This window comes from Idiotropiscis lumnitzeri, chromosome 1 (assembly GCF_059441095.1).
Source record: "Idiotropiscis lumnitzeri isolate Australia: NSW breed Sydney's pygmy pipehorse chromosome 1, RoL_Ilum_1.0, whole genome shotgun sequence".
In the NCBI taxonomy this organism is placed as follows: Eukaryota; Metazoa; Chordata; class Actinopteri; order Syngnathiformes; family Syngnathidae; genus Idiotropiscis; species Idiotropiscis lumnitzeri.
Window position 1 is genome coordinate 24645427 of NC_142391.1, and position 27373 is coordinate 24672799.

The following is a 27373-nucleotide window of genomic DNA, read 5'->3' on the forward strand; positions in this document are numbered from 1 at the left end:
GGCAGCAATTAAACACATGAATTAATATTAATTAATTAATATCCAGTAGTCATGACAAGGATTTGTGAGCAAGTGCTTTGAGAGTCCCGTTGGTATCGTGAACTCGCAACATTTCAACAGCTTAATTGGGCTGCTGAGCACGGCAATTGTTACAGTGGAGGTTTTATTTGCTCATTTTTTTTTACTTTGATTTATTTATTTTGTATTTTGGAATGGAAAACGTTAAAAATTGTGAAGAAAAGGCATAAAATGACCCCTTTAAAACAGTCGAAGTTTTAGAGATGTGGAAATGTTTTGAAAATTAGAATCATTATATCATTATTTGGGTGGTTTACTATTAACCTATTTTTTTAAATCCCCTCCACTTCCCTACAACAAAAGCACCTTTTATTTTTTTTTATTTTTTCTTTCCTTTTTTTTTTTTTTTTTTAACCTAAATACTCCATTCACCACAGGAAGTTCTTTTAATGGGCTTGAATGCATGTGCAGATTTAATGTTATTTGGTGCTACGGCTGTTAAAAAAAATTAACCATAATTAACCGGAAGCACCTTGGGCTATAAGCACACATGTCTTAGTATGCAATAAAACAATGCCCGCTTTGAGTAAACAAGATATCATGCAAATAACAAAGGTTTGGAAGTATCTTTTGTGCTGAGGGTTAGTTTCGATGTTGTTATTTGTCATCCTGTGGTGGCGTTGGTTTACAGACCTTGCATACGAGTCAAGAGTGAGGCTGGGCTCATGTCTCAGCACTCATCTCCAAAATACCCTTCGGTAGGAGTGCCTGTGGGATGGTTTGAAGCACCAGTTTTGCTGGGGTAGGAACTAACAAAGCGCAAATACTTCATTACTCTAGTTAAGTAGTTTTTTTTTCCCACAACCCCTAAATTCAGAGATTTAAAAGCTGATATCTGTACTTTTTCCTCATTATGTGGTGAAATTAGGTTTGTTATTTTTTCCAACTTGCGAATGATGATACAAGTAAAAAAAAAAAAAGGTTAACTGAGAGAGGAAAAGTCACCCTTGGGTATGATTTTAATTGAATGAGTTTTTGGGGGATTTATGAAAATTCAAAAATCAGCGACAGACATCACTCTTGCCACATTCACAGTGCCGACATTTTTTTTTCATTTGTTGTTGCAAGAATGATTTATGGTGAAAACATTATTCTGCGCTCGCCAAAAAATCAACCAGCCTCGGGTTTTGAAAAATGTTCATTCTAGCCTGCAAAAAAAATAAATAATAATAATAAAAAATACACAAGTCATACTATTTCACTGTCATCATTTGATAAATTTGCATCTTTTTGTCAGGCGACTAATTCTATAGCAACCCCCGAAAATTATTTGTAATAAAACGATCCATGCGCCTTCACGGGGTTTAAACATGGCATTCTGATTGATATGACTTTTTTCGGTATATGAGATAAGCTGTAAAATCCACCCGTTTTTGGTACATCCCTGGGGGCGGTCAATTTGTCACATTTTCTCGATTGAAAATGACATCACATTTGCTCACAGTTCAGGTAAAGGCCAATCACGACTCAGCTGTTTTCTGAAGTTGAGTCATGACAAGTGGCTCTGCATAAAACATATTCTTGTAAAGAACTTGAGCCTTTTTTGCCGGTCATTCCCCCACCCTCCAGCCGCGATCTCAGTACCGTTCTGGCCACGACCGTCCGGCCTTTTTGCTAAATATTGTCGACCCCGACCCCGTTCCACTTCATAAAAAAAAACAAAAAACGGATTGTCCAGCTCTGGAAACTACTAAGCACAGAAGTTCCGTTTCGACTCCTGTACTGAAGGATCATAGAAAAAAAAACGGACGTAAATGTAAAAAGTACAAATGTAATCCATCATTTCCAATACTTGAAAGTTAGCATATTTCCCGCTTGTAACTCCCACAGAGAAGAAGTGGGAAAATCATGTTCTAAGTATTGACTCAACTTTTATGCTATGAAAACAAGCTTTGTCCTAACATTGTGAGGATTGTCACAAAAATGCAAAATTAGCATATGCTAACAACTGAAAAAAAACACACCTTACCTGTATGTGTAACTTCATTTCCTTCCAACTTCATTTCACAACAGACTGCGGTTTCTTTTTACACCAGAAGCTTTCAGACATATTGCATGTGCCATGAAATCAGTTATTAGTCCTCCCAGGTTCATATTATGCTAAGTATTTGCACTTTGTTACTTTCCACCACTGCACTTCTGTTGTATTGTTGGTAACATGATGCACTGAGGAATAATGCATTGTTAGTGCTTACGTAACCAAAGTCCAATTTTGTTTGGAAACATAAAGAAACTCATTGGCACACCAGGACAGAACAGAGGTATCCAAACGATAGTCATGCACGCAACCTGCCCACCAAGCGCATGCACTCACACACACCTGAACATGAGTGTACACCTCTCAAACTGACAGCTGCTTGGGTTATTTTTGAGTACAGAAAGTTGGCATGGAGTCGTCCCCAGCGAGGGGTTCTGTTTGGGAAGTTGATGTAGGGTTGGGGTGTATGCTTTCATTTTGTTGACATTGTGTTCTCAGAATAGAGACGGCAAGATCCCCGGGTTTCATTTGAAGTCCGCACTTGAAGCCGATTGCTTTGCCATGTGTGGTGGTCATGTGTGTCATGCGCATGCGCCGGAGATGCCACTTGGCCCTCGTCTTCTTGTATACCAAAAGCCACACACCTGATTTACCTTTACTATGGCCACTATCCATCCATCCATCCATCCATTATCTGAGCCGCTTCTCCTCACAAACACACCTAGGGGCAATTCAGGGTGTCCAATAAACTTATCATGCATGTTTTTGGAATGTGGGAGGAAACCGGAGTACCCGGAGAAAACCCAGGCAGGCAGCAGGATAAATCATTGCAGAAAAATCCACCAAACAAAACATGACTGACGTATCGCTTCTTTGTCGAGCGGAGAAGCGCAATGGAGAATGACTTGTGTAAATAGTGTAGCGGGCTGGAAATAGCTTTCTAGGTAAGACTAGATTGTCAGAGACAATATTTCAGCTCCCCTCCCAATCATTCCGGACACCTGCAATAAAGCTACTTTTCATTCGTAAGCTGTGCCATACTGCAGATGTATGAATACTTTTGATTTTTTCCACCGTTGCTTTGACTTGCATGCACACTTAAGATAGGAGCGCTGTATTGTGGCAGCTAACTCAACTCTCAACTTTAATTTCACAGTAAACGGCATATTGGTATATACCTGAGCTGGGCACTTGACCCTTTTTTGTCGGTCAGTCCCCCGCCCTCCGGCCATGATCTCCGTACCGTTCCGGCCTCGTCCCTCTGGCCTATTCATAAAAATAGTTTTGCCCCCGTCCCCGTTCCGGCCCTCTGCGAAAAACAAGGACTGTATATTGCACCTTACTCAGGCAAAGAGACTAGTTGTGACCTTTCTTTGTATTTTCTTTGTATAGCTGTATTATACTGCCTGGGGTGGCCAAGGCAGGCACACCAGAAGGAGCCGCATAAGGAATTGAATTGAAACATGAAATCATGATGCACAAAATGATTAATTCCGTAGCATTACATTAAATTATGTTATTGCGCTTTAATTTTATGAAATATGATGCTTTAGAGTGTCTTTCCTTGCAATAAAACACATTCAAAAATGTTTTTTTTTGGGGGGGGGCGCTGGAATAGATTAATGGCACTTTCAACAATTTCAATGGGGAAAGATGAGTTGAGATACAAATTCTTTGAATTACGAGGATAGTCAACAAACTTGTATCCCTCACACAGGCTATGAGACTTTTTCCTGTCGCTGTTAGCAATTCCCATCCCTTTGCAGCTGCCGTTGTCACTTAACCGTCGCAGTTGCTTGCCAGTGATGTTCCACAGCCAAAGCCGCTCACCTGTCTGTGTCCTTCACGAGGCTGCAGTATTCGCCAAAGACCATCTAAAACCCCATCGCCGTCGCTTTTGGCCACGCTCGGCATATTTGCCAGTACTATCGTAATACCGGGAGAATGTTGCCCCATTTAGAAACACCTGTCGCTGCCTGTCTTTTGCAAATCGCCTGTTTCTGCACGTTTAACACAAGGGATATGTTGCAGGCAAAGCCATAATACAGTCGGTGAGAATCTGCAATATAGAGCGGCCAGGTCACATTATTAAAACACACTTTTTTAAGTATACTTAATCGTCCGTTCTCAATCTATTGCTGTCAAGAAACGGTACAGATCGTATGAAATAACTTTGAGGAAACAAAAAGAAATCACTCGTTCATCGTGCTCCAACTGAGAGGCTTTGTGTATTTGCTTCGAGCCATTTATTTTGAACTCCCAGCTGAACTATAATGTAAAACTTATACATCAAACTTCAGGCAAACCAACTTTGTATATTTAAAGACCATAATAACCAACCATATAAATCCATTGCATTCATTCTAAAATTTAACATGAAATGTCGTCGATAGACAAACGGACAAGAGCATTGATTTATTAATTATAAACCTTCAAACAACGTCTACTTTAATTCACACACGGCGCAGCAAAACATTCAAACAGTATACAAAAATCCTCACAGGCATGCTGCATATTTTATTACTGTAGCATAGTAGGGGATCTTCTCTGCCTCTTATTTCTGTTAATGTCACTGTAAACTTCAGCAATGCCACTCTAAATTCAGACTTGCCTCTAATGTATATTGTAAAAAGCCTAAAAATCAAGAACGGCGCAAGAACGATGAACCGTCATATAGCAGACGGTTTACTGCATAGGCTAAAAATGTCATGTCTCTAAAGTATCTTTCTGTAAACTAAAACCAGTTCTCTTTAGGCCAGTCAGTCATGATGAATTCATACCCAAACACGCAACTGGAACTTTGTGAAGGATCTCATGGGATGTTATGGAGAGAACTTCTTAGTAACGATGACTATAAATGAGTTTCGGGCTGACAAGACGAGCCTGACCTTAACGAAACGCTGAGGTTTTGTTTCTAAGCAAACAATCCTTTCATTATAGCTTTAAAACAAATTGTAACCCACACACTCTTTGGTTTACGCAATTCTCAAGATAAATATACATGGCAATCAGCTTTTTTATTTGTTCAACATGGATTACACGCCTACATGTCCTAATCTACAAAAGGTGTAATACTGAGGAAATATTAAAAAAATAATAATAATAAAATCGACGGCCAATGTCGTCATCAGTATATGCAACTCAGTTGTGGCGGGTTGTTGTCATCGAATTTTTTGTTGTGTTGCTGCGTCGCAGTAGTCAGCAAAAAAAGGCAGATAGTGTGGTTGGCCACAGGAAAATTGGCACAAGTGAAATATAAAACGTTTTATTACGGTTGTCAAGTGTTCAAAGCTAGACGACACGTGTTACCAATCAAATATTTTGCTGGCTTAAGTGCATTTGTTATTATGAGGTTATGTGATTATTAATGCTCATGACCTAAAATACAAGTTTTGCCCCAAACACTATCACACTTTTGCCTTCATAAGGCTTTCATTAACATAATATTTTGACATGATTAATCATGGCACAAATGTTTATTCTTCATCTTTTGTCATGGTTGTCGTCTTCTCTTAAACGGGACGTCAAGTAAACAATTGTGTTTGTTTAGTTCCCCCAATTGTGGAAACACGTCATTCTGATTCATATTGCGTTTGTGGACTATGAACAAACCCCTTTTTTATCCGGCCATTTTGCTATGTACTGCCACTTGCTGTTTACTGAAAGTTCCATCACGGTGCCTACTGGCTCAGGTCACAACCAATCTTGGCTCATCTGTTTCCTGGCTTTGGTCGTGTGACAGTTCTTAGGCACTGTGATGTCATTTCCAGTCGACAGAAAGTGGCAGTGCAAGGCAAAATGGCCGCCCCTTGCATGGATAAAAACGGGCGGCTTTTGCTGCTTAATTGATGTTCCACAAACATAGAATGTCGTGTTTAGACTAGTGAAGGTGCAGAGAATAGATTGTGAAGAAATATTTCGACTTGATAATGGATGGATAGTTGGACTTCCCTTTGAAAGGAGACAAAGCATGGATTGTATATCTAGAACAAAGTTGTGCCTCTATGCGAAGCAAGGCTTTCTGGAATAGCAGCTTTAAATGTCTTATGTGGAGCTGATGGTCTAGTTAAACCCGCTTGGATGTTCACATGCTGGCTGCCCCTCCCCCCAATTGATACATCTCCTGACTGAGTCCCGGCATGTAATTAGTTAGCCTTCAAGGCAGGGATTCCTATTCTTAATTTCTCCTGGATAGGACCCACTCCTAAAAGCAGAACCATGTGATTAAAAAATGTCTATTATGATATCTGCATTCTGTTCTGGTGGGACTTTCCCAATAGCAATTCTTTTGTTTTTGATAGGGCCAGTTTTTGGGCCCGATTGGACTGCTATTTGGAACTAAGAGTACTTGGTCTCCGGTGTTTTTAAGCAGCTGGGTTTGGTACACCAACCATGCTCGGTTGACTGATTCATCCACCCTCAAAGTTCAAGCGGCCTTTGTCATCGACACACAAACTAATTGACGAGTAGTGAAGCACACGTGGCAATGATTGGTCCTACTGGCATCCTCTCCTCGTCACGTTGGTCTGTCTGCTTCAAATTAAGGTGGAACTATAGAAACCCTTAAAACTTTTTAGAAGAAAACCCCCTTTCACTTAACTTTAAATGACAGCAAATGACAAAATATCTTACCTTACATTCGTGGTCGGTCATAAAGTATGTAAAATGCTCCCCAATAATACTCAAGGCGCAGTCTATCCTAAAACACAAAATCATTCATGAGGTGCAAATGGACTTTTACAAGCGCGTCTTTGTCGCCTGTGTTATTACTCCACTTCGTTAAACGTTTCCTGAACCTATTTTATGATGTGCATATGTTTGGGTGTGTGAATGTCAACTGCAGAATTTTCTTTAAAAAAAAACTGTGTTGCACTAGTTATATATAAAATACATATGCAAAAAAAATACAAATTTGCCAGACTTTATAAGATCACTGATTGACATCACATTCATTTTGTAGAAGATTTGGGGTGTCGGTAAAAAAACAGATAATTTTTTTTTTGTGCAAACAAGAGTAGTTTTATTTTTTACATTTAACATGAATTTGTACTTTTATCACAAAAGTCTTAACCACAGTACAAATAATCAAACACAGAAATGCAAAATGAGAATATTTGCAAGGAGCTGCTGTAGGCCTCAACTCACACCCAGGCGCTCACATACAGAGAAACTGGCCAAAGTGACTCAAGCTTCTGATAAAACTCATTTGGCCACGCCCCTTTGGCATCCATCCATCCATCACAGGAATACAGTACTACAGTAACCGTATAAACAATAATTCTGCTGATAAAAACAGATTATTTCATGACATAATCTTTTATCACCTTTTTGCTATGATTTTTTTAATACAGTGCAGTGCTGTTTTCTTTCTTTTTTGAGGGTGTGGGATGAATGGCATTTCAATTTATTTTAACAGGGGGAATTAATTTGATGTTTGAAGTACGTTAATTTACAAGCCTAGGAATGAAATCAACTCTTGGGTCTCACACGCAACACACGCACGACAAGGATTGCAGTGACGATCCTTCCTACTGAAATTGAGAAGTCTCTCAGCAGAACACGCAGTAACAGTGAGAAGAGTCATACATGCCACATTTAAAAAGCATCCCGACCGTAATGGCTTTCGTATGACCAAGACAATATGAGTAATTCCTTACATTACTGCTGTTACATGACTCCTCTTGCTAGCCTCTTCAATATCTGCAAGGTAGTTTATATCCCTCGCAAACAAACATCTCACTGAAAACCTTTATGGGTAACGCGATGAGGACAAATGATCAAGCGATAATGTCGTCACCACCGCAGGTTTCGCAGCGTCCCTAAAATAGCCGCAAAGAGGCAGAAACACAACCAGACGTATTTCCCCCCCATGGAATAGAAGGTCAAATGAGCAGTTACTGGACGGTTAACAGTCAAATGTGACCCAAGGAAAAGTCCTTAACAATTAATTAAAGCCCTCCTTGGTGTGGCTCATATCAGAAGACCATGATACATATTTCCGTTGGGTGTTCAAGAGCTATGAATGTCACGCCACGTCAGTGTGGCTTTGTCACCGTCTGCATCGCATCCACTTACTCCCTTGGCCCTCACGCATTTGAGCTATGGACAAACATTCCAGGGTGTAAAGTATCTGATAGGGTGTGAGGGTGAGGCCCATTGTTTCTCCCCCCAAAATAAATCAAGAAATAAATAAAAAATTACTAGGTGATGGCCATTTTTGTCCACTTTGCTTCTATTTTTTTTCATTTTAACCACTTTAGGTTTGTTAATGAAGATGTAATGAAACGAACGTTCACACGCTGAACTGTGATTGGTTGTTACGTCAGCCCTCAACACATTTGATGTCATTTTCAGTCGATAGCAAGTGGAAAAACATGTTTTTGAAGGTGTTAATTGTACAAAAAAAAAAAGTATAAAATTCATTATATACCCACAATACGACACACAATCATAGTGGAAGGACAGTAACGAATTATTCCAGTGCACACAAAGAAGTGTGCGATTGTTTGCAAACAGCACAAATTCCCACCCTGATACTGCTGCGGTGGTGGGCCCAGATCACTCACAAGGTTTCCCCGTTGGGTCAAGTTGTGCAACTTTACCTGGCTCTCTCAGCAGCATCTCCTGTTGAACGAAAGTTCAACATAACGATTTGCTATGTGGCTATTTTAGATACTAGATTTTCTTGACTTTTCACTTCTTGAGTATGTGCCATCCTTCACTTCCACTTCTCCAATGGGACGTTCACACATATTTCCCTTTTGCACAATACCGGCCCAAATCAAGTTGTATTGGACGAACATGGATGTGCCCGCTCAAAATAGGATTGTAGCAGTTTCCAGGAAGTGTGGCAGCACAGAGGGACTAGTCTGGTTACTTTATGGCATGCTAAGAGTTAGCCGCTCCAATTCTTAACATTACCAAGGGACTTTGCTTATCTCATGGTGAAATAACTCACTGGCAAGTAACACAGGAGGACGTTTCGAGACAGGCACGCTCTCGTCGGAATGCAGTGACTCCTCTTCAGTTACCACAAGGTTTTAATTAGCCCTAAGTAGTCTCAGTCGGGTCTTGATGCAGTGAATAACACCAGATCGTATCCAGTGGTACCTTGACTTACGAATGCCGTTGCTTTTGAGTTTTTCAAGTTGCGAGCAGTTTTGTGGTCAAGATTTTGCTTTGTGAAAAAATTGAACTATTACAGTATTGTAATGCCCTCGTATTTGCGCAAGAAGAGCCAAAATCACAGATGTACTTAAATCCCACACAAATGCAAAAATGAGAACACTTGCAAGGAGCTGTAGTAGGCAACAACAACTCTTACCCAGATGCTCACAATGAAGTAAGTGGCCAAGCTGTGGTGAGGTAACAGATAGATTCACCACATTTCAATTTAAAAATCTGATTTGATAGACAAGTAAATTCAGTCGCAGAGCAGATAAACTCGTAAGTCAATCGGTATTTCTGTATTAGAAAAAAAAAATTAACTGGAGGACATTTAAAGGTGTGCAGAGTGTTTCCTCAGGTGACCTTTGGTGCAGCATGTGGCCTTAAGTGGTGTCGACCATATCAGAGAGTAGAGAGGATCACATTGACGGATGCCTTCTGCGACTAAAAATAGCGCCCTTAAAGCATGCATATTGTACATTGGGAGGACAGTTTGTTGCTCCTCATGTTTTTATGGTCTGGCTTGAAATGACGGCCTTCTTCTATTTTTTCCAGAGTCGCCAGTGCCTCCAAGCCTCCTCCAGTGGCACCCAAGGTATGATCACAATATTTGTTATCATTTTCTGGGCAAATCACAACACAATAGTTTCCGAAGGCCGTGACACATCAGGTGATAGTCAGTCCGAACAAATGCCGGTGTGATAGAGGGTACTGTATTTCCTCAAACATTTGGTGTCATTCTATTTGTCATCCACCTAAGACAAATAGACGCCTCATTGCCTCATGAGGGAATCAAATGAATTAACTTCTATGACGCTCACTTCTCTCTGAGACATTGAAAAGTTATGCAGCTGAGCCCATACAAACTCAGTTGCTAAGCAAAAGAGCTGCACTAAAGTTCTTCAACTTTTTCTCAAATGAATCAACTGGGATGAGTTCCCTCTGCAGCATTACAGACGTTAAATGGAGTCTGTGGGCTCTATTTTATGTGCGTAAAAACTGCAGCATCTTTATTTTCATGCAGATGCTCAAAGGGATTGTTCTGCCTGCCTCAGTGATAAAACTTGTAATGTGAAGGTCACTTCCTTCAACATAAAGGTCTTCCCCCATCGGCAACAATATGCAGAAATACAATATCCACTAGAACTTTGCTCCTACATGACTGAAGTATGATTGGAAATTATTCACCTGGAGCGTCAGGCCATAGCCGCTTGTAAATGCTAAACTGCATTGTGAAATGTTGCCGTGTGTTTTGTGTGTTGCATGAATACTTCTCACACCTTGTGGAATGCAGATAGTCATGCTGTTGCCTCTGTGCCCATTTACTGTGAACCCCCCAAAAAGCCTTTAAATACTTCACAAAAGTAAACAACTATATTACCAAATACATCACTAGTTACCTACTCCAATGTTTCTAACCTACTATACTTCACTTTTAAAAAAAAAAAAAAAAAAAAAAGGCGACAGTGGAACGAGTGAAGAGTCAGTGTTTTACAACTTTTCTCAGACCGTTCAGCATTCAAAAGCGTTACTTGATTGGGTCAAACTATTTTCAATACTTAAATGGGTTAAAAATAGATGATGTGAGGGCAGATCATTAGTCTGGATTTGTGAGAAAACACAACATTGGCACCATCTTGTAACACCAAGTAACTGTTGAAGTATGGGGATGAGGTTCATTTGATCAGGTCATGGCCATGTCTAATCGAAAAGGAGTGCTTTTCCGCCATCTTGTAGCATCTATGTAAGAAGCGGACGTTTTCAGGGGCAGGACAGCATGGGAGGTGTTTCACCAGCACGGGAAGGGATTACATTTTTTTTTTTTTAAAAATGGTCCGACACGGGATGGGATGGTATTTTTTTTCTGTCGGAGTGGGATGGGACGTGAATGAAAATCCACTCCCGTGACACATTCTAATCCATGGCAAATTTTAAGCCTTTTTAGTAGTGTGTCAATTACTCACACATTTACACTTTAATTTGACCATTTCCAAATGGTATGACCTCACTGAATGGGCACCAAAGAGACTTCAGGAAATGTTATGTGTGTGCTGTGCTGTGTGTATTTGCATGCCAGGTGAACAGATGTGACATCATAAAGCCCGTGGTCATCACACACACACCCTCCCCACCCAACAAGACCCCCAGACCCTACGGGGGCTGCGAGTCAGACTCTTCTTCGCGGCCCTCCTCGGCCGCCTTCATCCCGTCCCCGTATTCGGCCTTCACCTCCGCCTCCTCACCCCACCCTCATAGTCCTTCCTCGTCATCTGTGGGGCCGCCCCAATCGTCCGTGTACAACACGCCCATCCACATCTACTCCACTGAGAATGCCTGTGAGGTGGCCATGGGGCATAGGCGAGGCCTAGATGAGAATCAGGGTGGACAATCCTTAAACGGGTGAGTCGCAGTCCGGCTCGGATGCATTTCAGTTCAGTCAACCATGAGGCAGGTATGAGGCTTGGGAGTGGGGGTCTGCATGTAAAGAAATGCCTGCTGGTGTCCTTTCTTCAGAGCCAAACCAAGGCAGAAGCAAACTAAGCACCTCATTATGGCCATTGAGCAATTCATTGTCTAAAGAGCCTGAAGAATTACAGAAGACTATAGGGTAGCGTAACATAAAAAAAAGTTACATTTTTGGATTAAGCTCTAATTATCCAAATTTCTACTTATTTTTCTTAAAATCATTTTTGCTTCCTTGATTCAAATATGAAGGTTTCCTTATTTTTTAGCAGAGTGGTGCCTTGAGATACTCGGGCTGACTTGCATGTTTTTTGCGAGACCACCCATTATTTAGCCTTTTTTTTTTTTTTTTTTGCTTTGACTTGAGAAAAAATGTGAGATAAGACCGCAATATGATGGCCGTGAATTCAACTCGCTTCACAATGAGCAACAGTTTGACAGATACACTTACAGAACAAATCATCAGAAAAATTTCTTTAACTCACTCACTGCCATTGACGGATAAATACGTCAAAGATCCATTTTTTTCACTCGGCTGATAGTGAATGAGTTAAGCTGTTTGCCCCCCCCCCGCCAGGGGAAGTTAAATCTCAAATTAAACAACAACAAACACATACCTTCAGATTCAGGTCACAAGTCTGTTTAGCTAAATGCTAACAAACAATGGAAATTACCATAGACACACTAACAAATAGCATTGCTGTTGCAGTATTTGAAAAATTTAAAGAACAACATATTTGAACACAGATAATGAAGCAACACATGTGGATAATAAAATGTAAAAATGCTCACAGGCGGATAGTCTTTGTGTATTAGTGTATTTTACTCAGGAGTGATAGCCACCATGTGCTATGCCAAGGAAATTAAGCAAAACATGTGACAGACCGTTTAATTGTTGACATTCTATTTAATTATGAAATTGCTGTATCTTTTTAAAAGTACAGTTGTACAGCGTGCTATTTGTCTTCATTAAATGCATTTAACAAACATTTAGAGGGTTGGCTGGAATGGATTAATGGGATCAACATTGATTTCAATGGGGGAAGATTATTTGAGATACAAATGTTTGAATTATGAGCTTGGTCAGGGGATAAATTAAATTTGTACCTCAAGGCACTGTATTTACTTGACATTTTATTTTTCATTCATTTTCAAAACTATTTATCTATTCCTTTTATGTGATTTTGTACTCTTACTTTGTGGACATTTTAAGTGAAGGGTTTTATTTGTTCTTACATGGTATTGTTGTTTTGGTCCAAATCCAAGAAATTAATTGAAAACTTTACCATACATGCAATTTATACTGCTATATTTTTGTTACTTTTAGTAGGCCAATATTCTATTTCACACAGTCAGGCTGCAATGGAATCATTGAAACTACTGCGCAATGGCTGCTTGGGAAGCTTGGGCCGGCTCAGCATCTTGTTTGCACGCTACCTGTTGAGAACTGTTTTGAATTTCCTGTCTTACTGTTTTCGCCCCATTTCAATCTGTTTTCTCCCTCCTTTTCTTTTCAGACGACAACAGTTCATCTGGTTACAAAGTTAGTTTCTGATGCATGTCCACTACGTGACTGTCTTAACAAACATCTTTGAAGTTGTGGTTTCAAATTAGAAATACTGGATTTCCTCAAAATGATGGCCATCATGATAATAGACGTCACTCTCTGAATATTCCACTTAACTTTTTCGTTCTGGCCCATGTTATAGTGCCTTGCATGTGGGCAAGGAGAACCACTGCCATTTAAAAATGGTGGCTTTTTTTTTTTGAAGAGTTAAAAACCTTTAACTTAATTTCATTGTGGAAAAATCACAATATATATATATATATATATATATATATATATATATATTATGCCCTGCGATTGGCTGGCAGCTATTTCAGGGTGTACCCTTCTATACGGTTTACATAATGTCTATATACGTTCAGAGCTTAAGAACTGTAGTCACATGATTACATGAAACATGAAACCGTGAATAAGGTTTTATCTACGTATGTAAACAATTCTAATTGTAGTATAGATAAACTCTCCTTCATATGAATTTGTGGTTCAGTTGCCTTTATTTTATCATAAGACTAACTTTAAATTCATGATAAAGATACATTTTTGCTTATGTTTGTTAAAGAAATACATATGAAGTAGTCCCTGAAATAAATAGTTGCATATTGAATCACAATCACAATTTTGAGGGGAAAAAAAACCCCTTATGTGAATCCACTGTACATTTTACACTCTATAAAGGCCTCTGCTCTTGTATGTGCCTTTTCCCATCCGCAGTGGAATGAATTAACACCGAGTGGCCACCATTTGCAGAAATACGGTCTATAATACAATTGGAAACATTTAGTGTTTTGTATGGTAGGAACCGTTAACGTAATGAATGTGTCACACGCTTACACAAGCATGCGCACACCCACAAACACACACATAAGCATACTTGTCAACACTCCCACACTCACGTGATGAGAATGCCTAAATCAATATGTGAGTGTGTGAAGGGTTGTGTGCATCGCATGCACTTACTGATGATTTATTGACCTTGTCAATGCCTTTTATTGATTGCACTCAGTCTTGGTGGCGACGTTAGTGATGCCGGAAATTCACTCATGCTCTTTTTTTTTTTTTCATTTTAAAAAAGAAAATCGACATATTGGATCCACAGTGTACAGTCACCTGATCCCAATGTTTAAGGTCCTTTCCACTAGCGTCTTTTTTCAAGGCTAAATCTGAAAAGACATACTCGTATATTGAACTACTCAAAATGTGTCTTAGCCCTTCTCAGGCAATTTTATTTTTGTTTGATTGTCCAGAGACTCCTCATTTGAGGAACTGTCATAAAAGTAACAAGAGTTTCTATCATTGAATTGATGCATACATGAAGTATCGTCACATGGCATTGATGCTAGTAACATGTATAAATGAAGTTGTATTGTATTGTATGTTGACTACAGGGCAGAGGTTCAAGAAAAGTACTTAAAAAAATTAAACAAAACCATGGGGAAAAAAATTTAAATAACTCTGCCGTGATTTTAAACCCCCCAATTTGTACTTGAAATATCATCACATATACAGAAAACTTACTTTTGGCGTTCCCATGGCCTACAGTGAATGATGCAACCTTTGGAATATTCAAATTTTAAAGATGGGTTAATATGTTCGAGTAACAAGACTCATGTGTGACTTTAATCATGATTTGTTTTTTCTTAAGGAAAAAATGAAGTAACCGCTAACACAATTTAGCAGTTCTTGAGAGGTTTTACTCATTTTTTTAATCGAAAATGCAAGCGTATCTGCTGTAATTTTGACACTTTGGCTCCCTCTAGTGGCCAAAATGCCTTTGTGACTGATATTTTGGCTCTCTCTAGTGGCCATTCCTTTCTACTCTTATCACCTCTTTAACTTCAATCTCTTTCCTTCTTTCTCCCCCTCAAGTGGACCTCAGAGTACTTTAAGGTAAGTTTTTACACGCAGCCTTACTGTCTCTGTATGTACACCTTAAGTTGTCCATTTTTTTGTTGTTATATATGGTAGGAAATTTAGTTTTTCTCCTTTCTCCCTTTTGCGTTGCCTCAGAAAACCCCAGCCACCCAGGTAATAAAAGTGGCCTTAATCATGACGTCTGTGTTGTTCTTCATGCCATTCTTCATCAAACCTGGAAGCATTTTGTTCCCATCTCTAACCATGTGTGCTGAATAATGAAACCATAATGTTGACTGTCCAGGTTGACTTTGACCTTTGCTCTCCTCGTAGGCCTCCCCGCAGACACATCGTGGATACGGACATCCATTTCTACCACGTGCCCTCTCACGCTGACGCCAGCCGGAAGCGCATCATGGAGGACACGGAGGACTGGCGCCCGCGTACCGGGACAACCCAGTCCAGATCATTCAGGATTCTGGCTCAGATTACGGGCACCGAGAACTGTACGTAACAGTTGCTACTTTGACTTAGGAGTTTAAATCATTGCGAGAGTAAACTCGGAACTCAATTTTGATGACGGGGTACTATAGTTCAATAAAGATATATAGAGTTTATGTGTGATGCGTGCCTTTAAGAGGTGTGTCCTAGTCAGACTAAACAAAAAAATATTAATAAGCTAAAAATAGTTGAAACAATAGAATCATCGGGATTTAGATATGTTTTTGAAAGAGGAAGTCAACCCCCGAATTTTCTTTCCTAGTAGGATATGTTCTATGGAGGCCCATTCGTCGAAACTTGGCATTCTTAAAACTATTATGTCTGTGGAATATGAGTTAAGCAGTTGATTTTAGCCATCTCAGGGGAGGCGGCTATTTTGAAATGACACCAAAGTTGCTCAGGACTCAGCTGTCGAACAATCATGGCTCACCTTCAGAAAACAGGTCAGCCGTAATTGGTTGTTACCTGAGCCCTGAACAACTGGGATGTCAATTTCTCTCGACAGAAGTGACTAAATGGCCACCCCATGAGATGTCTAAAAACGGGCAGATTTTCCTGCTTAACTCATGTTCCAAAAACGCAATATTCATCAGAATGCCACGAATAGACTAGTGAAGGCTCAAAGAACATTTTATTACAAAGAATTGTTTTGGGGTTTACTTCCCTTTTAAGTAGATGTATTTGTAAAAAAAAAGGATCTCGGTCCAGGCGTTTTTATTTCATGCAACAACTTGATGAAATAAAATTCTGTAAATTCAATTTATTAGTACTACCACTGCTGCTACTTACTGTACCATTTGGAAACCATGATAAAGAAAACAAAATAGGAATTGAATGTGATCAATGTTATTCAACAACATATATTCATATGAATTCATTATTCATTAAAACGTTGAATGATAACAATGTAATCATTATTATCCCTATTATTTTTTTAATAATTACATATAAAAGAAATAATATAGATTTAATTTAATATCGAAGACTTTCATTAAACAACCGTTCATAAATTAATGGGGAAAATTAATAAACAAAATTAAATGAATAAATATTAATGCTACTATCACCTACGCCCTCACCACTATTACTACTACTACTAATAATAATAATCATTAACATCTTAGTAATGCAATTTTCTCCTTCCTTTAGTAGCACAAGAAGAAGAGTCAGACACAGCCAAGAAGACAAAGTAAGTGCTTGCATTTGAACATTACTGACAACTGACTGCGAAAGCCGGTGCTTGTTATTGTCACACATCTACTAAATATTATACCTACACCACGAAATTGTATGGTATTTTTTTGAAAAGATACAGTATAATGGTTGATATATAATAAATGAAGACAAATATAGTGGAAAGTGCAACAACCAAGCTTGCACTAGAATCACATCGTCAATACTGACACTTCATTCATATCATATCAATTTTTAATCTTGTATTCTAGAGGTTGGCATGGAATAGTCTTGCGTTACAAATAGAGACTTGGCGTGTTCTGTCGTGGATGCCTGCCAATCAGATTGTTGCATTTGTCGGAGTTGAAAGCTTTGTTGTGAGCTGCATGGCGTCTTAACCTGGGATTTTGTTGGCGGGCTGCAGTGTTGTCCTGCATGTGTTTGGGTTGCCTTTTGTATGCAGGGACGCATTGTTGAATATTAAAGAAGACATAGCATGCATTTTTTTGCAAGTTAAAAACATGAATACGAATGTAATTTAAGGGTCTGCAAATAATCCTCTGTTGGTGCTGCCTCATATAGAACTAGATCAAGATATGGCAATTGGGTATTCGGCAGCCCATAAAGACAACAAACGTTTTGTGGTTGCTTGAAAGTGGCTCTGAGGTGTGCCAGTCCGGTCTTGAGCCTGAATGATATCATATTATTTTAGGCCAATGCCATTTCTGATATTTGACAGAGTAAAATTCCACAACTAATTTGATCGACCGAATAATTAAAAAAAAATGCATAGTGAATAAATTAACTTTTTGGGGTCCCTTAACGTTTACAACACTTAAGATATGAATTAGAGGCAGAAGTTTTGACTGTTTTCCAATACTTTGTACTTTTCAATAGAGAAAAAAAAAGTTTTTTTTTTTGCAATTTTTCTTTTTTGCAAAAAAATCTGTGAGAGGTGAATGTTTGAATGTCATAAGCTTTGTCTTTTTTTGTAATCTATAAATGTGTAAAAACGAAAAAGGATAATGTGAAAAAATCGGCTGTCTTTTGTGCCCATTTTAAATGAGCATGTCTCGTCTGATTACATCGGATGGCCATTTAATCGGTCAGGCTCGAGTTATTTCCTAACCTAGTTTAATGTATAAAAAGATCCTGAAACACAGTAAAATAAAATAAATACATACTTGCTTATTCTCAAATATGGCTCTCAGCACAATGCAAAGGAAATGACCAAGCGATAGCTCGTAACTGGAGAAATATATTTATTGGAGGCCCCACTGCATGGTATACAAGACATTAAAAAGTCACTTTTCCACAATATGTCCCGATTAACGAGTGTTGCTTACTCTATTAACACAACCCGTCCGAGCCCCTCTTGTGCTGTGCCGAGTTTCCGTTGTCATCTCCCCAGAACTCGTTATCCTGAACCCTTGTTCTCTTCTGTCCCGGATATGGCAGAGTGAACAAGACCACCACGCGGTTGGTGATCGGCCCAAAGTACGGCGAGCTGAGGGACTGGCACCACGGCGTGTCCGCTCGCACCCTCAATGTCCAGTAGACCTGTGTATATACGTATATATATGGATATACTGTATGTGTGAGTATGTGTGTGCGAGTGTGATTGACTGCTTTAGCGGCTTGATGGCACAGTAGAAAGTTGTAGTGCAGACAAGTGGAATGAGAGCTGTAGGACATACTAGGGGTTGAACTATTTGCTCGACTAGTCAATTAGTCGACTTAACTACTCCGAGTCAACTTAACTTCTGCTAATAAGTCGATTAACCGCTACACTGTAAAAAAAAAAAAATGTTGGTTGAATTCACAATTTCAAGGCAACAAATGTCGACGACGTTTTAAATGGAAGAATTCAAATAAATGTTTCGAGTTTTGCTGCGTGAAGAATTTCTTTCCTGCATTTCACAACAAAGAAATAACAGAACGGTCGTCACTTATATTGAACTCCAACTTCAAGATTTAATTTAAATGTACTTGCTTGTTTTGTTGCGGTAATTAACATTGTCGCCATAAATCTCAGTAATTTATATTAGAAACTTTCCCCAGAAAAAATACAAATTCTGTTTTACAATGTCCTCATATATTTACCGCGCCTCGTCTTCCAATTGGCCAATTTGCAGAGGACGTTTTATTTGCCGGTTTGCTGCCGTTGCAGCATGGTAACGCCTTGTGGAGCAGTGAGGTGTACAAACAACAAAGCCACACAGTTTTCATCCATCTGTGTGGGTCCAAATAAGCTAGTTGTGGATGAGAAGAGCAGTTAGCCTCGCTAGCTTTGGCCATTTCAATCATCGCTAGACTTAAACGATTCATACCAGTGATATCCCACGACTGGCCGTGAGGAACGGATTGAAACGACATCTTGTAGTCTAACAATACTCAGACAACGACTGTGTGCTAACAATAACTATATTCATCATAGAGGTAATGTGATACAACAAACATAAACTTCTTGACATTTGTGCGTCACGATACTGACGTCAGTATACTTTACGGTCACATGGATGCTAAAGAAGCACGTGGAAATATTTGACCAAAATTGAGACACAAGACACGGTTTCTGCAACTACAGTTGCATAGTCTAAGGGTGAGTTTAATTTGAATAATTTTTCCCCAAAATTTGTTTTTATGCCGATGTGTCAAGATGTATCTTTCGGGAAAATGGTCGGTAGCTTAAAAAAAAAAAAAAAGCTTTACTGTGCTGAAAAAAAGCCATCACATTGTAGTTGACTAAAAAAAAGCTTTTTTTGGTCAACCCCTAGTACACACACACATATATATAAATATATATATGTATATATATATATATATATATATATATATATATACACACACGTGTGTGTGTGTGTGTGTGTGAGCATACATTATAACCCACACTGCTATATCGGCATGTTTTCAACAATATAGAGATGCAAACAGTGTTTTTTTTTCCTCAGTTGAGGGGATTTTAGTTGATTTAACAGATGGACAAAAGTATTGGAACACCAGGCTGCTACAACTACAAGGAGAGAAAAAAAAATTGAAATGATCCCAATACAGTGGGACCTCCAATGCGGACCACAATGACGCTGGTTGACTTGCAAGTTGATCTATAATAATAATAATTATAATAATTATAATAATAATAATAATAATAATAACAATAATAATAATAATCATAATAATAATCATAATAATATTAATAAAGCTCATTTGTATGTTGGCACTTTTGTCCACATAGTAATTACATCTCAATGTAGTTTAACTGTTGCTTTAATCCATCAATTTAAGGTAGTCTTTAAGAATGTGTATATAAGTGCATGTACTTGGATGTGGAAGTTCAAAATGGTGCATAAGGACACTTTGAGTGGTCGAAAAAAGATGTCAATGGAAGTAAAAATGTTGGGGTTGTTTTAGGCTAGACGATAAAGCTTTGTGACTGTATGAATGTTCTCCTCATACAAACCCAATTAAAAATCGCCCTCGCTATGTAAAATATATTCCTCCTGTTTATATTTACTTGACTTTTCTGGTGTCGTCTTTTCAAATTTGAAGTGGTGTCAAAAAAGGTCTGATTCTATCTTAGCGCTAATAAAGTTGCTACATATACAACTTGTTCATGTTCTGTCTTCTGTCTTTTTTTTTTCTCATGTTGACATTACTTCTCTACTCATTCAGCACCCATATAAGATAATGTAAATATTTTTTATTCATCCAGCTCAGTAGCGCGGGATAGACGACATAAAGGGGGGGGGGGCACAATTATTAACCAGGGCTGCTAGGGAGGCCACATAGGACAACAGACTTCCTTACCAGATGTATGACAAAATGCATGCATACATACAAAATATGTGCTCTTTATATATTGCATATTTGACAAGACTTTTTTTTAAATGCATTTACAAAAGATCCACTGTCCAACGCCAAGAACAAAGGCTTAAAGCAAACAACAAAATAACTGAGCAAGAAACCAACATTAAGGCCCAATCCCATTACTTCCCCTGAATAAGTCTTTATCTTTGTCTTCCCCCTCCCCTTTTAACTTGTTTGGGGAGATGAAGACAAAGTGAGGAAAAACAATCCCCCTCGAAAATGGGAACGTACCGGATTTGCTACGCATCGCTTTAACCCGCATGCAGATGACCCGACATTACTTCCTAATAATAACTACATTACGTAATTGATTATGCAACGAAACAATGAAAAACTGATTCCAAACAATTCAGAAGCAGTCTATCCTCGATACTATTAGCGTGTATGTGCAGGAACTATATATGTGTTTTCAGTGGATAACGAATAGTTGATGTTTATCAGCGTTTTTGAATTTGGGGTGGGGTGGTTGAAATTTTATTTATTTATTTGGGCCACTGTGAGTACGGTCAGGGGCAGCAAGTTGCCCATCCCTGACCTCGCGTGGGAAAATGTATTAATATAAAATTTAATTGCATTCTGGCAGTTCCTCTTTAGTACCACTAGAGAGAAGCACCTACTAGAAGGAATTAAAAGCCCCCCACCACCTAAGCTGTGAAAGCAGTTTCCGGTGGTGATCACAATCACCAGAGACAGCAGTAACACATGGCCTCTCAGCTGTAACACAAATGCATTTTAGTGTGGCACGTTTTTTTAATTTATTTATTAATTTTTTACGTCAACCATCGGACCCGTAGCTGCTGCCGTTCCTACATTTTCTCAACTTGTGAACAGACTTCCAAATGAGTGCAACTTTTGGCTATTTATTATCGATGAACTGCAGTATACGAGAGGCAGTTGTCCAGCTGTTGATAGTTGATGATGTCACTTAAGTTTGACCAACACGGTTGTGGTTAGTATGTCTGCCTCACGATTGAAAGGTCCTGGGTTCAAATCTCCATTCTTGTTTGGAGTTCGTGTTTTCTCTGGAATACAACAAGTTGAAAAATAATAAAATGATATGTTAGGTTTATTGAAAACTCTTATTAATTCTATAATTGACAAAAATGAGGAAACCCCTCACATTTTAAAAAATATATATATTTTCATTATAAAACTTAGGAAAGGACACTTTGCTATAAAGTAAAGTAGTGAGTGTAAAATTACCTGCACCTTAAAAATTACTCAACACACAACCATGAATGATCTTTAATGCTGGCAACCAAAGTGAAACATTCATTAGTGAAAATCTCCAAATTGGTTTGTCGCTCGCATTATTTTCCCACACCCTCCAGAGGTTGACGAGTTGCCACTGGAATCCTCTTCCACCTCTCCATGATGACATCAGGGTGACATCTGATGAAAGTGCGACACCATGTCCTTCCTTTCCCATCTTGGGATTGATCGTTGCTCAATAGGGTTTGGGTCTGAAGACCTGCTTGGCCAGTCCATCACATGAGGACGACCACTACGTAAGATGTCTTCATGGAGTATTGTCCTGCATTTTTAGCCACTAAACAAAATGTCACGAAATTGTCCACCAAATGTAGTTGGCCCACGACTGCTCTCATCCTGTGAGCGTCCAACAATGACGTAGGCGTAGTGCCTCTCATAAAACGTTTGGCTTTTGTTTGAGCAGCCAACAAATGGCCCATTAACATTACTGACGCTCACTTGGGCGCACAGCAGATGGTCTATCATTTAATGCGCTCGTAGTTTTTGGATCACGTTCAACCCTCACTCCTTCAGATTTACAGTACAGTATGTAGACAAGGCAGTGGTCATATGCGCACACGCTTCATTCTTTAGCGGCGTACGGTTGTGTCAAGGAGCCAGTGAGTGATCTCTGTGAGATGCTGCCAAAAGCTCCTTTCACGCCAACCGCAGTGTGTTAAAAGTTGTCTCTTGGGACATATGGACTGTCTTCTGGTGCCAAGTTAATGGGAACACATTTGCTGGTCTGAAACCATGCTGACAGCCAAAGCCTTGAGATGAATGAGGCAGCGATTTCTAGCCATACTTAAAATAGGACTGTAACATATTGTCTGTATTAAAATTTCGGGTATTTACTGCACAGGGGTAACTACCACCAAACTTGTGACTCAATTTACTTGTATTGAAATGAAATTGTGTGTTCCAGCACTCCCCAAAAACACTACATTGTTTTGTTACATTTTTTAGAACGACGAAATAAAAATAAAAAATCATAACAAGAGAACTTCAAAGTGGAGGTCAACACCCAAAATGTATTTACACTAAAATGTTTTATGCAGCACTACTGGTCGTAACATGGCATTTTTATTAATGTTAATATGAGTGAAGCAGCAAAATTCACCTGTTATTAGCCATCTCAGGGAGGGGGGCATTTTGTCACTGTTGTCGACTGAAAATGACATCACAGTTGCTCAGTGCTCGGTGAACGACCAATCATGGCTCAGTTTCAGTAAACAGGTGAGCCATGGACCGAATGGAGAACGGAGAACAGACTGGACAAAATCCATATATATATATCTATGTATATATATATATATATATATATATATATATATATATATATATATATATATACATATATATATTAGAGAGTGAGAGATTGTTTACTTGATTTTGTAGTAAAAAGGTAAAAGTAAAGATACATTTCCATTGGAGTTATACAACTAATTGAATACAGAAGATCATATCATGGTGATAGCATTATACTGACAAAACAGAGCTGATAAAATCACACCCTCCCTCCTTCCTCTCGTCTCTTGTTGTACTGTGGCTTCGGTGAATAAGCTTATGCTACAGTATGCCCAGATGGGTTGCTAATGAACATAAACAGTTAATCAACCAATCAGTCGAGCATAATAGGATAAAGCTCCCTCGTAATTGGTGGAGACGGTGGAGAATATTAACGACCTGCGGCATGATTGTTGCTAATGGACGTGGGGCCGGGTGAGCCTCACGTGTTTTTGCGCGTATAATCAGCGTGGCTGACGTATGAATCCGGTTAACCGGACAAATGATGTTAGCATGGCAGGGCGATGAGTGATGCTGGCCCTCATTTAACATTACCGCAGGAACAGAGAATGTTTAAAAAGCAAAACAAAAAACAATAAAAAAAAAAACGCAAAACGTCGTGTTATTTATTTACGAGCATTTAGCAAAAAAAAAAACAGGACAAAAGAAAAAAATAACGCAAAGGTAGTGGTGTTTAAACACCCATCTAAACTAGATGAGTTGAGTTCAACGGAGACCATTTAAAAAAAATGATTTTAAAACCAACCCCTCCCGCTCGCTTTAAACACATTTAAACTTATTAAAACATACTTACACTTATTCATCACATACTTTTTTAAACACATTGCAAATGTTTTGAACAAAATACAAACTGCAATTGTCTTGAAAATACTGTCCATATTGTAGTGACACAAAACACAATGTTCGCATGTCACATATTCTGACATTTGATTTACAATGTGACAATTTTTTTGGGGGGGCCAAATTCGATCTCTGAAGCCTTGCGCAATTTTCAGTGACATTTTGCTCAGATTCCAAGTTGTGTCACTTACTCGTCCGTTTGTGAATTTTCCAATGACAAAAATATCTATAATTTAGTTAATGAACAGAAAGAGGAATCCGATATGTAGCTACTCTACGTTTGCAACAATGACGTTGCATGAGTCGCACTAGAAAAACCGAATGAAATGCTGCTATGACTTGTCTTTATGCCACGCAAGTGGCGTAACATGACGACAGCAAAAAAAAACAGATCAAGTCCCGTCGCCTGACAGTCCCTGTAAATTGAATTAAGTCTGGTCTGTCTCTAGGCAGATTAACAGCAATCGATACAAAGTCCTGTTTACATACATCACTGTTTGTGATTTCACTGAGCCTCCTTTAAAATCAATGAATTTTACATTTGTATTTCGACCTTAATAAACAGAAATGAATCCAAATATTTATGGCTACAACCCTGAATGTTACTACATAAGTGACCGCTTACATTCTTTCATTAGTTGTACATGCTGCAGTACTATGTTGGATGTGTGCCTTTGAAGGGCGTGGCCTGGTGAGTCAGAAGCTGGAATGTGGTTGCCTGTTTAGCCTGCATGTGAGTGTCTGGGCGTGAGTTTTGGCCGACAGAAGCAGTACTGCAGAGTTTAGCAAGACGTCCATTACTTGAAAGTGGCTCTGAATCTTCACCCATCTTAGCTGATCAAGTTATGCATGGAGAAACTCAGTAAGGAGTGGTTCTTTTGCAAATCTTACATAATAGTTGGGTGGGAGTCCAGAATGGCACACTCACAGACACAATATGTAGCCAAAAAGTCACTTTTCCATAATATATCCACTTTAAAACTCTGTCACCTCACACAGTGCCTCCATGGCAGCGGTTGCCATAACATGTGTCTCATGTGAGGACAGCCAGGCTCGATGAGAGTCGGGCCCGGGGCAAGAACCCAACTTGGCAGTGGCCTCAACTCCACCATTTGACTGTGATCCACGTGTGTTCGCAGTTGGGGGATGTTTTTAGCCCACCCAAGTTTCTCAGCTGCCCCTTGTGAGCGTGCACACTACCTGTTACTCTTCCAGAGGCTTTCTTTATTAGTGGAGGACGTGAACGAGAACAAAGAGAATACTTGGGATCAAATTCCTTATTTGAATGTCCTCGGCACGTGAAGATCGCTTTTGGCCCCAAGCTTTTACTATTCCACCCGTATGAAGTTATGAATGTGGTGACTAAAATTGGATGTACGAATACTGTAACTATGGCAAAGCAGCGTACCTTCCTGCATGACTTCGGGGAAGATGGACTCGGTGACCACGTGGCCGGTGGCGCAACGAAAGGTTGTCCCCTACATGCTCAACCAAAGTGCGTGGAAATGAGAGGCGACATAGCGGCGAACAAATCTCGGTTACTTCCAGGCTCGGAAATTTCTTTTTGGGGTGTGTGATGGCATGCGTGAGTGAATTCCGTCAACGCTAGACAAGACGATCGGCATTTCTTGCGTGCAGAAAGTGTGCGTGACGGTGGTTGTGGCTTTCCAGGTCACCAATTGTGTGCCATCTAATGGGCAAATGCGGGCATTGCAGAAACAACATAAAATTATTGAATTTTTTATCTATTTATTTTTTTAGTTTCTTTTTTAAGTTGGGCAAGTTCGGCAGGCCAGATTCAAAACTTGGCGTTTGCCAATGTCTGGTCTACACTGTAAAAAACATAAAAGAAAAACACAAAGGATGAAGCGCGATGTGGGGGCTAGGGAGGTGTTCACTGTGTTGCCAAAAAACACACACATTATTACTATTTATCCAAAAAGTCAAAGTCGCAGTAACCACGCAACGATTTATATTGCGCGGCCATTTGACCTCTTCAAGCACAGTAAGTCCTTTAACGTTGAAATAGTTTTAACCTTTTATGTTATGTGTCCTATGACATCACATGTATAGCGTCATTTGAATTAATGTTATTTTACCCTGCAGCCTTGTTGGCTTGCTTTCATGGTGGCTTTATGAACGGCGTGGCAAAGTGACCGTAGGGATGATCGGGCTCCAGGCTTTGTTTATCTGCACTTAGAGGTGGGGCTCAGTCATATATGCAAGTACCAAGTCAATCGCAACTCTGCACCTTCAAGCTTCAAGCAAGACCCAAATTACTGTTGGGGGGGGGGGGGGGGTCAACCAAGTCAAGTCATTACTTGGTTTATGCTCGTCGAAAGGCAAGTCGTCCAATCTTGCTCAGTCACAACATATATTGGAGGAACGCAAAAAATTAATTCCCACCTGTAAAAATGAGCAAACAAAAACTTCAAACGTACTCTATTTAGATGAAATGTTTGCATCAGTGTTTACAAACAACCAGATATGGGCACTTGACCATTTTTTGCCGCTCAGTCCCCCGCCTTCCGGTCACTATCTCGGTACCCATTCGGCATCGAGCCTCCGGCCTTATTCATAAAAATTATCGGCACCCAACCCGGTTCCGGAACCCAACAAATGAACTTCTTTCAAAATCAAAGGCCCACTCTATTGAAAACTCATATTTTCAAAAGCAAACAATGTGGTCTGTAGCTAGAGTCAGTCAAGTTGTCAAGTTGAGTCACAAGTTACAGCATAGCATGTTGCAAGTCCTAAAATTGGTGACTCGAGTCCCCAACCGCAACCTGTACCATACAGCACATACTGTACCACAATAATAATGCCAACCAAATGGATTTAAGCGCATGCGATGGAACGATCATGGGTGCAGTGTCGTTAGCACTCGTAGTCTGGCATCTGTCTGCACCACATCTGGACCAGATGCTTGTCAGCACTCTCGCTTGACTCCTTCCACTCGATATCCTGGCTCGGGTTCAGAAAATGTGCGTTTAGTTATTACGGGCGAGTATCACAAGGCTGTCGGCTGTGCAGTGAAAGCGTGACCATTCCAAGTAGGAAGCTGACTGTGTGCAGTGGCGTGCTGTGTTGTTTTGGGCAGGACCATATTTGTCTCTGCTCTGGCAGCGGGTAGGTGGTCTGGACTCTGTCTTGCTTGTATTCCACTAAGGGCACCCAAGAGAGTGCCAACATGAAAATGTGACACATTCCTCACACAGATGATTCTGAATAAATGTGCAAATGTTTTTAATAGAATACTGCTACCCTATATTAGGCGAAGAGGAAAGTAACGTAGAAAATATTTTAATCCTGTAAAGAAGAGTTCCCAA

At 39.5% G+C, this 27373-nt stretch overlaps 1 protein-coding gene across 10 annotated transcripts in view; it reads left to right on the forward strand.

Moving 5' to 3' along the window:
- The window catches only part of LOC148343927 (PDZ and LIM domain protein 5-like), a 44087-nt gene that overhangs the window by 12679 nt on the left and 4035 nt on the right, over positions 1-27373 (forward strand). For 3 of the 10 annotated variants that reach the window (XM_088291482.1, XM_088291526.1, XM_088291533.1), the window contains exons 4-9: positions 9779-9818; positions 11301-11623; positions 15120-15140; positions 15261-15278; positions 15438-15610; positions 16755-16794. In XM_088291482.1, coding sequence (XP_088147608.1) covers positions 9779-9818; positions 11301-11623; positions 15120-15140; positions 15261-15278; positions 15438-15610; positions 16755-16794 — 615 coding nt within the window. Of the gene's footprint in view, positions 1-9778; positions 9819-11300; positions 11624-13203; positions 13230-15119; positions 15141-15260; positions 15279-15437; positions 15611-16754; positions 16795-18236; positions 20319-27373 lie in introns of those variants that run through there. The other 7 variants (XM_088291557.1, XM_088291491.1, XM_088291542.1 and 4 more) reach the window with 7 other exon arrangements.